Genomic DNA, 15,984 nt, shown 5'->3' on the forward strand with positions numbered 1-15,984 from the left:
TGCCCACTCTTGCTGGGAAAAGATTTTTTCCTATTGTGCAGTCTAAACCTAGCCAGTTGCAACTTGAGGCTGCTCCCTCTTGTTCTAACTATGCTGCTACTGTCTTCTGTCTTGCTTCATGGTGTTGGCGGCTGCTGCTGGGGCAAACCCAAGGAATGGGAAACAAGGAACAATAGAAAATACCCTGCAGTGATGGGGGAAAACATGGAGAAATGTGGGAGGGATGTCCACTGCAAGTGTGGGTTAGGGTGATAGAGATGAGCAGTTCTTCCAAAGGCTGGGAGAAATGGGTGTTCTAGTTCAGGAAATGAATTTCTCTTCAAGATAAGGATTTCTAGCACAAATGCACTCTTTGCTCTTTTTCCATGGTGAGATAAGACAACCAGAGCACACTTCAATTTCTCTCTCTCACTTCCTTAATGTAGGCTACCTGGAATTCATAGAATGGCTGATCTTGAAGAGACCTTAAAAATCATCTAGTTTTAACTGCCATGCCATGAGCCGGGACACCTCTCACTTCCCTGGGCAACCTGTCCCAGTGTCTCACCACCCTTGCAGTAAAGACCTTAATTGATGGCACTAATCATAATTCTAATGGAATTAAGATGGTGATCCAGCTAGGGTGTTGGTTCTTGAAGTGATTGGTTGATTTTAAAATCTGTTTTTCTGGAGTGCCCTTGTTGGGCCAAGATTCTCTTTACAGTAAAGTGGATGTCCCAGGCTCAGCTGAGAAGGTACCTTTGTGAGATTTGACTTGGTTATCCTAGTCTAGGTGTGCTTTGTGACCACTGGTGTCTGCCAAGACTTTTCTGCACAGTACTGGGACTGTTGTGGAGAGAAATTGATCTAGGCAAGCAGGGTTGCTTCCAAGGATTTAGGTCAGCAGTAAAACTGATTGTGATTATAGTATTTTCCTGCTTTGTACAGGCTTAATGTAATCATGTTTGTCAACTACCTGAAGATCTGCAGGTGAAAGATAGGCTACCTTCTGTGATCTTCAGACATGATAGGGAGTTGTAAAGTACTTTGGGTCTCTGAGATAAGAAACACTGTAAATCTTGACTGAGATATTAACAATATCCACTATAACTAATGACAACTTGAACTGCCAGGCAGCTCGTTGGGCTAGAACAGCTCTGTAACTTGTTAATGCAGAAAACCCAATAGCTGTTTTCTAGCACAGGCTCACGTTGACACCTCTGACAAAGGGAGCTGAGTGTGTCAGGGTGTTAGTCTCTTCATTACTCTCAAGCCAAAGGAGGGGTCTCAAGCTGGAATTTAGGGAAGGACTTGTGTACTACTCAGTGTTTACCAAAAGGTCTGCATTTCCCCTCTAGTTTTGTTTAAACTTGCAAAGCCTTCAACAGCTAGAGCAGGCTGTCTTGGGGAATGAATGATTTAATTATGTTAATCTGTAAACTACTTAAAAATCACTGAACTAATGTCATTTTTTTGCTATGGTAGGCTCCTGCCTTAAAACAACAAAACCCCTTCTTGTTCCATGGCTTTTGACTCGGCATGTTTTCTGCAGTTATTTTCTGGCATGCAACATTTCCTTATTTGCTGCATAGCAAAGAAATCGGAATAAGGCTGACAATCTCTGCCAAGCCAACAAGATGTGCCCTTTTTTGACCCTCCAATTCCTCCTGAAATCCTGCTATTTTTGTAGCTAGGGCTAGGTAGCAGGCTGAAGATCACATATCATCCTACAAAGCGACGCTTTTATTTTGGTCTTGTTATTTTAGGAATAATCAGCAGAGAACAACGATACTTCCTCTTATGAATTTCATGTGCTTCCCTGAGGGAGCTGATAGCGAAGGGAGGCTCTTACAGAATGCACACTTCCTACAGCAGTAGTTGAGATAAATCTTATCTGCCCTTGAATTGCTGGTAAAGCTTCCATGGACTTGTATGGAGCTTGAATTTCATTCTCTTTATGGACCCTTTTCTAAGGCAGGCACTGGGTTTTTGTTGCTTGATATATATATATATATATATAGGCTGACTATTCAGTGTCTTTGAGCTGCGGAGGTCAGTGGCTATGGTTGTCAAGTCTTTGATCCCCACCATGGCACATCAGCTGAAATAGGGGCTGTTGCATCTCTAAGACACAGCAGGGTCTTTTTTCAGTGATCTTAGTGTAGACAGAGCCTCTCGGGCTCCCTCATTTCAGTCATCTATTTGCTCCTCAGCTTGTGAGGTGGCATCCTTTCAGGCAGTGCCTCATCTGAAAGGGTTGCCATTGGCTGATATTATTGAGAGACAGCAAAGAGTGGCTGCCAAGTTGTCAGACAAATTCTGCTCCAACATTTCAGCCTTGGTTTTCTGGGAACAGCATACTGTAGTGTGTTGTTAGTGAGGCTTGTCATGTAAAAATTGCCATCAGGAATGTGTTTGTGCTTGTGATTTGTGCAACCAACACATTAGTGAAATCTTGGCTCTGTTAATGTCTGTGGACCTTTAGGCATTCTGAAATCATTGCTTTGTGATTTGTCAGGCATTTCTGGAGACTCTAGAGCTTTCTGAGAACAGTTTGAGCAGTTCAGAGTGTTAAAAAGTCCTGGAACTACAGTATTTTTAAACAGCTATGCAAAATCTGCTTTAAACTGTTACTAAGTTTATTTAAACCAGACTTAGCTAATGGTTGGACTCAGTGTCGTAGATCATGCCAACCAAAATGATTCTCTGTTCTACACAATGTAACCTTATATATATTTCTCCAGAATTTTAAGTTTTGTGCTAGGAATAAAAGTGTATCCTCTTCTTTCCTTCAAGGCCAAATGTCTGTCCAGTGGTTGAGTTGGCACTGGTAGGCCACCAGCAGCCATGTGTCCAAGCCTTCAGTCGTATGGTCAAGATGTGGAAACAAGGCTGCACGAAGAGGAGATGGTGCATGGGGTATGAGAGAAGGTAATATATTATCTGTGGCTATCAATGGATTCTGTTACTGAACTTAGTGCAAATTATTTCTAACTGCTCTTTGTGTATGCAAGAGGTTGTAAACCATTTAATCTGAAATGTGTTGACTTGGTTATAGATATAGTTAGTGTCCAGATGAGACTTCAAGGCTTTTTATTACTCAGTGGAAAATGAAACTTTTTTTTCCCCCCATTTTGAGTGGGTCATGAACTTCTTAGCTGTCTGTAGATCACAATTTTATATTACCAGAAAATGCTCCTGTCTCATCCTTTTTCAGGTGAAGTCCAGCTGTCAAGTCATCTACTTTGAAAAATTGAACGTCTTTCCATTTTTGTCATGTGCTTAGAACTGATGGGATATGTGACTCCCTGAACAGCTAAAACCAAAAACTGACTGCAAGCCAGAATGACTCAGCTCTGACTACCCTCAACACAATTTCATCAGGGGGGGAAAAAAAAGTGGGCTTAGTATATTAGAGCCATTGGAGCTCATCAGGATGCATTTTGCTGTATTTACTTAATTTTTTAACAGGAATTACTGATAAGGACTAGAGAAGTGTGTAGTAAATAGGATGTAAGAATACAGATTGTTACTGATGAGATGCCAATAAGTGGGCTGGAAGTTCTGATTTGTTCTTAAACTTGTTCTCTTCCAAGGTCTGGCTACTACACAGTTTACAAGCAGGTGTACAAACTGGAGCATCAGACTGTCTATAAGTGCTGCCCTGGGTGGGTCCAACGTGACACAGAACCTGGCTGTTTGCACTGTAAGTTGATGGCAAAATTGTGACAAACCAAGAGAGATGACATCCTTAGGCCTGACTTTCCAACTGATGTTTACTTCCAGAAAGATGGATTTTAGTTTTTGCTCTTCATGACTGGGTGATCTACAATCTGGGTGATCTATTGATGGGGAAAATAAACTTGTTTTAAAATTAGAGACGCTGTTAGAAGTGTGAAGTAGCTCTAATTTAACTGAGCAGTGGAAAGTGATTGTAGTTGCTGCAGCAGTTTTTGTGCCAGCCTGACTATGACAGGCCAACCAAATTTAATGCTGTTACTCACATTATGCAAAGAAATCTGCTGTGAGGCACATGGCTGTTGGGTGTAGCACTCGCTGCAGAGTCTGACTGGCTTTGGCTTTTCCACTGCTGCTGTTGCCATTGAAACAATTGTTTCTACACTACAGTTCTCCATCTGATGAGAACCTGTTTCTATTAGTAATTTCTAGTCATCAGTAGATGTTTTCCTAAAAGATAGAATTTAATTTAAGCAGGGAAGCACTTTAGCCACTGTTAACAAGAGATGAATAGAATTCAGTGATCTAATCTGTTGAGCTTTGTTATTGTTTTGTCAGTGATTGTGTTTTCTGTATGAGAGTTAGCATCTGTTCCTATGCATTTTTAATCTTCATACCAACTTGAGAGCTGCGTTCAGAGAGCTCGCTTTTATGGTTTCCTTTGTATTCACAAACCCCCAAAACAAGTCTGAGAGATGTTCCTGTTAGTTTCAGCCTGAATCCACATATTTAGTGTGCATCTGTTTAGCTGTAAAAGTCAAAGATATGTTTGCAATCTGTATTTTCATCTCTAGTGTAAAGGAGTTTAATGTATTTGAACACCAGTGGCAATATAAAATTTATTTTCTTCTCGAAAGAGCAGTGCAGGCTTGCTTTGAATTCTTTAAGGCACCAAAGTGGTTGAAATATTCTTTTGTATTTCAGGCCCTTTAAAGGTTTGGCTCAAATATGTGGAACTTAACTTATAGTAAATGTTCTGCATTGCAGGAAGGGAAGACATGGTTTAGTTAATCATGAGGTGAGAGGTATTAGGTAATAGGTTGGAACTGATGACCTTTGAGGTCTTTACCAACCCTATTGATTCTATTAAATCCTCTAATTCCCTTGGATCTTTTTTTGTGCAACAGTATTTCTTAACCGTTCCTGCATTTTCTAGCAGTCCATCTCTTTCTTTCTGAAGTCAGTGTTTTGAGTCCTAAGAAATCATCATCTGCCTCTGAAACATGGAATTATAGAATGGTCTGAGCCAGAAGGGACCTCCAAAGGTCATCCAGTCTGATGTCCCAACAATCAGCAAGGACATCCTCAACTAGATAAGGTTGCCCAGAGCCTCATTGAGTCTCATCTTGAATATCTCCAGGGAAGGGGCCTCAGCCACCTCCCTGGGCAAGCTGTTGCAGTGTTCTATCACCCTCGTGGTAAAGACCTTGTTCCTAACATCCAATCTGCATCTGCTCTTCTCTAGTTTGAAGCCATTGCCCCTTGTCCTGTCACTGCAGGCCTTTGCCAACAGTCTCTATACATCCTTCATGTAGGCCCCCTTAAGGTACCGTAAGGCTGTTATTAGGTCTCTCTGGAGACCTAAAAACATCCTCATATTTATACACGTTATCTTAGATACTTTGAAGTCAAATTTCTTCATATCAACATGGTTCTACTTTAGTCTAACCTTTCTACTTCATCTAGATTTCTTATTTGGAACTTCCTCTTAGAGCAGGACTGTGACAGAGGCAGTTCTGGAGGGTCCTTAGCACACAACCAACAACAAAACCCCCCCAACCCTATTTAATTTTGTTTTCTTAGTGCTGTGCACCGTTGGCACTTGTTTCAATGGAGGGAAGTGTTCTGAAACTGGATCCCAGATGTGTCAGTGTCCTGCAGGATTTCAGGGTCCTCGCTGCCAGTATGGTGAGTTCAGTTGTCTTTAATAATGTGTTTAATAATAATAAGTATTTAATAATGTGTTAAAGGATGATTTTGTTTGCTTTGGTGTTGACTTCAGTTTCAAATTGCCTTTGCTGCACTCTCGCTGGTTATTTGGTCATGCTTTCATTTACCAAAATTTGCCTTCTTTAGTGCTGAATTTGAACAAAGAAAGATCAGAATGTCATTATAGATGGTATTGGATGAATTTCTCTAATGGATAATACCATTCAACATCAGCAGTGTTGTATCTGTCTGTTACTTCCAAACTTTCACTTTCTTGTGGTACCTCTGAATTTCTCAGCTTTGCTTATACCCTCAAGCGTAAATTTTGAGTCAAAATGAGTTGGGCAGTACATGAAGAATGCGGAAAATGAGCCTGATGTATTTATTCATGGGATTTTTTTTGGTGCATCTGAAAGTATCAGAGCTGGTCTTACAGCTCACTACCAAATATTTCCTAGTTGTCTTGAAATTTATGCTCTAATCTTTCATTTCAATAACTGGGCTAGGATATTGTAGACTAAATTCTACGTGCCTATCACCTACTCTCAATGGGAATCTTTTGCTCTCCTGTGCTGGTTCACAATCTGATAAACTCACAATGCCTTGTAATTGATGTGAAATAAGACCATCACATACTGTGTGAAGCTCTCCAAAATTACAGAACTGCATGCATTTGGCTGCTGAAGGAGGGAGTGAAAATAATTCCTTCAGAGAAGGCTGTGATTGGGACAAAGGATTTCTTTTGTATTAGCCAAATGATAATTTCCTTTTCAGCTGAAGCACATTGTGTTTTGTTCAAAGAAAGGCAGAGTTTTGAATATTTAGGCTTTTCATTTTTCTCATGTTCACATCCTCACCTGGCTTGTCTGACGTACAAGTGAGAAGGAATGTAGCAACTGTTTACAACAATCCCTTTAAGAGCTGAGAAGCTAAGCTCTCTCCTTGCTACATGACTTGTATCATGCTTATTTTATAACCTCTGCCATATTTTGATCCCTGGGCTCCACAGAGGCTTATGTGATAGACTGGGTCTTGTGTGGGCTCACTGCAGCAGAGCAGCTGTGTCTGTATGGGTAACAGCCTCCTGCAGGGAAGGTAATAAAGCAGCTGGAGTTGCAGCAGACATGGTAAGTGGGAAATGCAGAAAGTCAGCAAACATTGCAGCAGGGTTGTTTTCATTGATTGCCTGGTCACAGATAACATTTCTCATGTATAAGCAAGTATTTACATAAAATCCAGAGCTCCTTATGATGGAACTTCTGCTTATATCAGACCACAGTGTGCCCACACCTACCTTCAGACAATATTAGCTCAGCTAAGCAGACTCCAAGGGAGATGCTGTAATGGTATATTTATTTACTGCCCTAGAAACAAGAAGTTTATATCTGTAACCTGGTACAAAACAGTGACACCAACACAGGTTGCTTTGTTACTGACTTACAGTAGAGCTGCTGCTTCAAGGCAAGCAGGCTCAGGATCTCTAAGGAGCCCATATGATAAGCTTTTGCCAAATGCAGTATAAATCTCAGTGAATTCTAAAGTGTCTTTGCTAGCCTTCAGAGTCTCATTCTGTTGCTTGTAAATACCTACAGCACTAAGGCATTTCCAGCAGGCATGTGGATAGCACAGGCCAGGTTTTCAAACTGGAAATGAGATCGTGTGGTCCCTTTCACAGGCTGGTGACTGCAGACCCTGTAAAAACAATGTGAGGTATCCTGCATCTTTGCAGTTGGGTGGAACTTTTATCTTGGTGCTTTGTCTGCTTTCTATTGATTTCTAAGGTTTGAATGGAATTTCAGGAGTCATCATTTTCAGGTTTATACAGTAGCTGCTATCACAGCCTGGCAGGAGTGGGCTTATAAATTAAATTCTGAAGGGAAAAACCTCCTTTCAGAAAGAATGTTATGGACCATTCACCTGCCTAACAAAAGCAAGGTAATTTAGAGTTGAAGGCCTCTTAACCATTGCAGGTGTCTCCAGTCTGATCCTTGTGAGGTTTGTATTGTATTCACTGCAGGCAAAACTAAAGAAAAGGCAATGTGGAACTAGCAGCTATAGCCTCTGTTTCTCTAGCAGATGCTGTAATATCGCTCTCTTAAACTCGCTTGAATTTAATGTGACTTCATTACTTAATGCTAATATATTGTGATTTTAAAATGACCATTAAGTCCAGCCTGTCCCTTCCTGCCTACTTGCCTCTTCAACCTTACTGGAAAATAAATGATTTCCCTTCCAGCCCTTAACCCAAAGGAAAAGAAATCTCTCCCACCCGCATCTGTTGCTTCAAAGATCTGGTGGAACAGATGGGTGCCAGGAAAACCAGAGTTTGCCTTTTGGCATGTGTACTGTGAAATGTTAGTGGAAAAGTTTATACAATGAAGCTGTTCAAAGGGGTCTTTGGTTCAGAGGCACATCTCCTTCTACCTAATGGAAGCATGCAATCCACGTTTCTTTTGGCAGGACTGTTCATGTAGCCCCCTCAGGGCCTTTGCAGGGAAAGAGAGGCTCTAAGTGGATATGAAACCACAAACTGCTGGCAGAAAGCTGCTTGTTGGGCATCCTTGGTTGTAATCATGGTTTCTGTCACTCTTGGTGTTGTCAACTCCTGCCTGTCTCCTGACAGGAGGAACCATGGGCATTTCATAACTCTGCGCTCATTTGAGCAAAATTGTGGCATGTATCCTATTTTGTACCTTTCCCCTCTCCAGCCTCTTTCTTTCTGTTTCTGTCATTCAGTGTTGACAGCTAATTCTAATATTTCACTTGTGCAGTGGCTCTCATGATCTCCCTGCTGTGCACTACAGTCCATAGTAGGTAGACAAGAAATCTATTGTAAAAATCAGTTACTTTGAACATTTGTGTTCTCACTCTTTAAAACTATAAATTCTAATTTGTCTGTTCCTGGTTGGAGTTTACATTTGCCACTAAGTTGATAAGTAGCTCAGCTTCCTGGAGACCAGCCTGCAACATGCTTTGTCCTGGCCTGTCCTGCAGAAAATTTGTGACAGATAGTTGAGTGACTTCTGACAGCCCAGTACCTCACGGCAATCTGTAGCAGAGATGATTATTCACAATTGGCCTGATCACATCTACCGAGTTTTAAAGGTATCCTGTGGTGTTTTAGCAGCCTGTAATAACACATTATTTCTGATTAGATGCTGAAAGTGTTATGGTTTCTGTAGCAAACGCCATAATTGTGACTAGAAATGCATTACTGCATCTCTTGTATGCTTCTCTCCATGGTTTTATTATTTTACCCACACAAGCAGCACTAAAAACTCAGAAGAAAGATTTATGAGTGAAATGGTCGAGCTCTTCATACAACCATTGCAGGCATTCAGTAACAGATTGAGCTGTCTCTTTCATTGTCTGCTGCCATTTGTCTTGTAATAATAGACTTATATCAATTACAATGTAAACTTGCAAGCTCTATTTCTTTCCCTTTTTTTTGTTAAAACTTGTTTGGAGGTTGAGATTCCCATTTTGCTTGAGCCCAGTGGGAAGGGAGGGAAGATTTGTAACAACAACAACAAAAAAAAGTAAAATTTGGCACCAAGAATAATCTGCTGCAGTGCTGGTTTCATTGTTATTCACTAGTTGTGCTGGTAATCTTGTTTGAGCCCTGCTAGCCACCTGAGCTGGACATGGAAGTAAATTAATTTCATTTAGCTTGTTTAATTCAACCTGGGACTTGGGCTTGGGCATGTAGCTAGAGAAAGCATTCCAAATTCTACAAACAAGTGTAACTATTTATTCCTCCATGTGTAAAATTGCTCAGTGCAGAATGAGGAGTTAAAACTAACTCCTAAACATTTTGTCATCAAGCCTCAAGTTATTCCTGTTCTACTTTCCTTTTTTAACTAAAAGGAAGAATGAGCACTGCATGGGCTTCATGATTTCATGGCTGAAACAAACCCCCAGCATTACAAAGGAGTGCCATCATTGGGAGAGTAACTACAACTGAGCATCTCTGAGATATGATGGGTGTTATCAAGAGATGTTTGAAAGGTGAGGAATGGCCAGGGCAACCTTGTCAGGGAAGTCATCTCCTGATGACATGTTTGTCATAGTGGCTTAAATCACTAGGAGGCTGAACACAGTGTTAACAGATTAAGTGTCAATACATTTAAATATTACACTGTAATGCAGGTAGAATCTTCAATTCTTTTACACTGCCTGATGTAGATGACTGAAGATTGTGTGCCTGAAGCATGTGCTGCATCTCGAGTGGCAAGCGTGGTCTGCTGCATACAGTGCTCGCCTGATATTTGAGATAAGAGCTTTGTTTTTTCACCTGCTACTGACCTTGAATATTAGTTCAATAACTTTTAGCAAATTGTGCCACTATGCCTCAATTTCTTCCTACATGAAATGTTGATAATGATAGCTCATTCCTTTTGTAAAGTGCTTTGAGACCCAAGTAATTAAGCGTAGGATAATAGCATTGGAATGCGGATATAAAGGCAAAATGCACACCACATGGGTAGCTAAAATGCTTATGAGATAGATATTCATCAGTTCATTGACTAGCTGTCAATCTCTTCCTTAGCTCTGGTCACACACTATTAAGATATTGAGCTCTATAAAGATTTTAGTAAACAAATGTCAGCACCTAGTCCAGGTATTTTAGGGTTTACACTACAGAACTACTGAAAAGAGAGGTGGTTTTTCTTGAAATCATTGATTAAAATGGCATGGATTCTGATCTATCTTCTTGCAACTAAAAATATTTTCTCACTCACTGAGAGGTTTTTTTCTCCCACTTCGCTCTAGGAAATATTTCTGCAAAGAGTTATTTGATGAAACTTCTGATTAATGTCCTGTCTGCCATTCTGGTAGGGACGTGTATTTTCTTCTTGGAGATTTAAGATCTAGACCAGCTTTACAGGGCAGTTTGTATCCATGAAACAGTGCTACAAATTGTCATTTTTTGTGGATCCCTTAACATAGCAAGCAGCAAGCTTGAAGCTCCTGTGCATCTGTTACCCATAGATGTCTTCAGTTCTCATGGATCTTTGTTTCAGTGGGACTAGATAATGTCTGAGTGTGTATGAGGGCAGATCAGTTCTTAATGTGCCTGTGCAGCGCTGCTGATAGTGAAGCCCTCACTGTTGCTAGGTGTTCTGCCACCTTGTTTATATATTTTGGCCATGAGTCCCATGCAGTTTTACCAAAGAGTTTTTAATATGACATTTCTCCATGAGGAGAGAGGAGGGTGATGGCACAAAGGATTTGTTCGAATTGCTGCAGTTCAGTGCATGTAGTCATGTGTGTCCGGCAGATTGAAGGAGGTTCTCCTCCCTTTCTATTCTTCCCTATTGAGACCTCACCTGGAATATTGCATCCAGTTTTGGGCTCCTCAGTTCAGAAGGGACAGGTATCTGCTTGGGTGAGTCCAAGGGAGGGCTATGAGGATGGTAAAGGGACTGAAGCAATGCCTTATGAGGAAAGGCTGAGAGACCTGGGGCTGTTTAGTTTGGAGAAGAGAAGACTGAGAGGGGATTTAATAAATGTTTATAAATATCTGAGGGCTGGGTGTCAAGAGGGAGGGGACAGACTCTGCCCAGTTGTGCCCTGTCATAGAGCAAGGAGCAATGGATATAAACTATAGCACAGGAGGTTCCACCTCAGCATGAGGAGGAACCTCTTTGCTGTAAGGGTCACAGTGCACTGGAACAGGCTCCTCAGAGGTTGTGGAGACTCCTTCTCTGGAGACTTTCAAGCCCTTTCTGGATGTGTTCCTGTGTGACCTGCACTAGATTATATGGTTATATGGCCCTGCTCTGGCAGGGGGGTTGGACTCTATCTCTGGAGGTCCCTTCCAACCCCTAACATCCTGTGATCCTGCGCTTTTTCCCTTCCTCCTCTGCTTTTCAACTCCTGGGAAAAACAATCCGTCACTTCTGTACCTTCCTATCTGGATACCATGTTCTGTGGATCAGGAAGTCCTGGCTGACAGCAAATATGAAGCTGTAGGTGCTTTGGGTCCTTTTTATGGCAGTAAAGGAGCACTAGTGATGTGTGAGCTCTTGACAGCCTGAGAGCATCCTGTTGACTTGGTATGTGCTGAAGCACTTCAGAGCTGGGCTGCTTGTGCCTGCATTAGGGGCAGTGTCTATTTTAGCACTTGTCAAAATAATAACAGTGCTGTTGTACCAGAGTATCCAAAACCCTTCCAAGCAGAGACATTTGAAAACATGAGTGTTTTCAACAACAAACACAGCTAACAAGATGTAGTGATGTTTCTTCTCATCAGAAGCAGAGTAGACTGTGGCGCTTCCGTTGTTTGTCATGTGTGAACCACACAGAGCTGAGCAGCCCGAGGCAGTTCCATATGATGGTGCTTTCACCTTCCTATATGGCAAAGTGTGGCCAGCAACTGATGCATGATGTTGTGTTTAAGGAAGTAGTCACTGCTGACATCTCAGCCAGTTCTAAAGCAAACTGTTTTAATTTGATGTGATAGCAGGCAGCCTAGGTTTTAAACAACCTTAATATGAATTGGTCATGCTACAAATGCAGAAGCCCTAGATGACATGATCTAAGAATCCAATAACTATTTATCTCTCTGCTGTAATCCTTTCCAACTTTGAGGATTTCATGGTTCCTTCAAAATTGCTTCAGAGCAGATTTCTATTCAGTGTTGAGTGTTCTACTGCCCAACATGCATCTGAAAAGTTCCTCTTATTTAGCTTATTTTTAGACTTTTAAAAATTTCAAGTCCTGCTTCAGTTGGCTAAAGAACTCTGCCCTTTCTGAAACTGTGTGCAACTTTGTGTAGCATATCAAATTGTATACTTGTGTAGAGTGATCCTGTAAGTAAGAAAGGCAACCCAAAAGGAGTTCAATAAGGATCTCTTACTTTATATGAAATGCTGCTGTTATTAATGTATTGGTTGTCTTAGTCTGCATCTCTTCACCTTCCTTGATACTGTCTGTAGCACATTAGCATCAGGTGAGTTGGTACCAAATGCATGTTTTGTGTTTCTCAGTGTATCATCTAGCTCTATCAGCTTGAAGTTGCCAGGGCTAAATTAGTGCCCTGCTGTCACTGTGGAGTTCATTCTGATGCTGTTTGTGCAATCTGCTTCTTGGTGACCTTGGAAGCTGCTGTCACAGCACTGCCTGTTTCTGCCCCAGGTGTGGGCTGTGAAGCCTTACAAGATCTACAAATCCAGTTTTGTCTCTTCCAGAAGCAATATAAGATCTTGACAGCAGTTATAGCTTCCTTCAGGGCACAGAAATCCAGAAAGCTTATAAGCACTGAGGCAACTAAAGAAACCTATTCAGGACAAAAAGGTGAGAGAAAGCTATGAATGATGACAGAATGTTGTCCTTGCTCTTCAAAAACCATCAAACTCTTCAAAAGACATACTGACATATCAGCTGAAACAATGGGATGGGGACGTTCAGCTCTGAAGTAGCTCAGTTTACAGGAACAACAGAGCCCAAAGTCAGCTCTTGCTTTGGTCTGCTATAAGGCCAGTGGGATCCTTGGGTGTCGTAAGAAGAGTGTGTCTAGCAGATCAGGGGAGGTTCTCCTCTGCCCTGGTAAGACCTCATCTTGAGTACTGCATTCAGTTTTGGGCTCCCCAGTTCAAGAGGGACAGGGATCTGCTGAAGAAGGTCCAGCAGAGGGCTATGTGGATGATTAGGGGACTGGACCACTGCCTGATGGGGAGAGGATGAGGGACCTGGGGCTTTTTAGTCTGGAAAAGAGAAGACTTAGAGGGGTTTCAATAAATGTTTATAAATATCTGAGGGCTGGGGGTCAGGAGGGAGGGGTCAGGCTCTTCTCACTTGCTCCCTGTGATAGGACAAGGAGCAATGGATGTGAGCTGCAGCACAAGAGGTTCCCCCTCAACACAAGGAGGGGGTTTCTTTAACTGTATGGTTAACAGAGCACTGGAACAGGCTCCCTGGAGAGGTTGTGGAGTCTCCTTCTTTGGAGACTTCCAAGGCCCTGTCTGCATGTGTTCCTCTGACCTGAGCTAGACTGTATGGTCCTGCTCTAGCAGAGGCATTGGATTTGATGATCTCTTTGGGTCCCTTCCAAGCCCTGAGATAAGAGCTTGACACTTGAGCACTTTTAGTAACTGGGAAGTAGCACTATTTAAGCAGGTACTTTTAAAGTGCTTTCTTACCTATGCTTGCAAATGTGAATGGTATCTTTGTGGGTTGTGTGTTGTTTTTTTTTTTAACTCCACTTTTAATTCATGGTTTGTCAGGAACAGATCTGGATGGAGTATCTGAAGGATTAAATACAAAACAAATCCTGTAGGCAGCTTTATGTGGTTAATCACAAGTATTTGCAAGAGAAAATTTGTCACCAAAGTTTTAGTGTTTAGTATATCAATCAGCAGTTATTTATAGTTAGCAAACTGACTTGGTTTTTTCCTCCTGTGTCCTGTACTGCTTAAGACCCAATTGATCTCATCCTGTCTTATATCTTGGGGGGGGAATGGGAGGGAAAAACCCCCACTGGTGTCATGCTCTTTCAGTCCATAATTAGTTTATTAGCTTCAGTAAAATTTTAGCCTTAGTCAAGTCTTCTGATCTCATGGGTAGTTGGAGACCTTCAGCACTGCAGTTGTCTAATTGCTCTGAGAATCTGAGAACCAATTCTGCAGTGGTTGATTTTAACTTTTATTTTTCCTCTCCAGAGCCTTAATGTAGCTTGTGAATTTCACAAAATGTTATAAAAGGGGAAAAAAATTGCTGTTTTAAGTGTTTTTGTAAAAAAACCAACACTGTCACTAATCTACAATGTCAACCCCTATATGTAGATCTATCAACACAGTCATCTGCTGTCATGGAATGATGCCTTCTGGGTTTGGTCTCATGGTACTGTACTGTTCTCCAATCTGTCTCCTATATTTTGCACTTTGATGGCAACTGATAGGGATCCTGACACTTGAAACAGATTGTGATATGAATAATGAATTGTAGATAAATATAGTCACAAATTAATACAAATGTAATGTTGGAGCTAAATATAACATGTCACAAAGTTGGAGCTGATTAGGAACCCATGAAAAAAGATGAGATCAATGTTCTTCTGTGTGGAGACTTGCAAAAGACAAATGTAGTGCCCCAAAACACTGCAGAAGGTCCAAGCTAGCTGTAATCTCTCAAAAAAGTTATGGTTAAGATAAAATGACATTTCTGATCTAATGATGGTTAACTGTTGATTCAGAAATTAATTCCAGTTGCCAGCAAGACCTTGTGGAGGCTTCAAAAAATCCCCATAGCATGCCTTCTTCTAGCCTTTCCATTCTTTTTTTGTGCCCCCTGCATTTGCTTGCCTTTTCACACACACCTGATCTTTGCCAGTGTTGATAAGATAGGAACCTCTACAGATAAAAAGCCCTTTCAAAGTAGGCACTGAAAAGCTAGGAGGAATAAAAGCTTTGCCATTTTAAAACAGGAATGGCAAAACACTGATTGAAAAATCATGACTGGCTCTCACCTAGCTATGACAGGATATAATAATCAGCCCATCTTGCTGAAAGGCTCTTATGTGCCTGGGCTTCACAGCCATTAGTACAGAGTGACACATAGACAGACAGCAGTAGTGAAACAGCAAACAAAGATGTCAAAAGTAAATGAACCTAAGAAAAACCACTCGAGAGCAATTTCACCCTTACTGTCTTTGGTCCAAAAGGCTGCTTACTTCCTGCAGAAAGGGAAAGGGGGGGGGGGGGGAGTAAAAAAAATAATGCAAGAAAACCTGCTTTTTAGCTGCTAGCCTTGTATTTGATGTTGGTTCAGAAAATGTGATAGCAAGCTGTAGCAAGGATGAACATTGTGCAGAGATATTTGCAGGTACATCTCTTTCTTCACTGGCAAAGGTGAGTGATCAGAGCCTGAGTCTCTAGAAACATCTGGGTTCTCTTACTTGCTGGTCTCTGTGACTGGGCAAATTCATATGGGTATCCAGTCTGCCTTCAGTGCAGGGCTGTCTGAGGTAGGTCATGATCACTTAGGTCAAGTAATACAGGTGAGGTTAAATAACCTATGGTAGCATGGCTACAATTCTGCCAGCACCCAGCTGGTGCAGTTTTGCTATAGCTCTGTATGCAAGCCATGTATTAAACCATCCAGATAACTTCAAGGTTTAACTGATTTGCCAGAACATCCAGTAGACTTTTATTTTTAATCTTTATTGATTAATTCTGGAAGGCTTGCAGAGTGAATTTTGAGATGGTTTCTGTGTATCTCATTCACCTCTCAACAGGTAGCTCTCCCCATTCCTTCACCTTCTTATGCTAGTCATCGCAGGTCAGGTCCTTGTCTTCTGCTGTGCTTTCCCACCCACCCTCCAAAAAGAGTGGATTG

General features: G+C 41.5%; 1 protein-coding gene across 1 annotated transcript in view; it reads left to right on the top strand.

Annotated features, from left to right (window-relative positions):
• The window catches only part of LOC137444370 (multiple epidermal growth factor-like domains protein 6), a 246,621-nt gene that overhangs the window by 11,310 nt on the left and 219,327 nt on the right, over positions 1–15,984 (top strand). Inside the window, exons 2-4 of the mRNA XM_068144947.1 lie at positions 2,776–2,910; positions 3,576–3,685; positions 5,521–5,625. Coding sequence (XP_068001048.1) covers positions 2,776–2,910; positions 3,576–3,685; positions 5,521–5,625 — 350 coding nt within the window. The remainder of the gene's footprint in view (positions 1–2,775; positions 2,911–3,575; positions 3,686–5,520; positions 5,626–15,984) is intronic.

The sequence above is a fragment of the Melanerpes formicivorus genome, unplaced genomic scaffold, assembly GCF_026170545.1.
Source record: "Melanerpes formicivorus ecotype bairdi unplaced genomic scaffold, bMelFor1.0.p_v2 SCAF_12, whole genome shotgun sequence".
Classification (NCBI taxonomy): domain Eukaryota; kingdom Metazoa; phylum Chordata; class Aves; order Piciformes; family Picidae; genus Melanerpes; species Melanerpes formicivorus.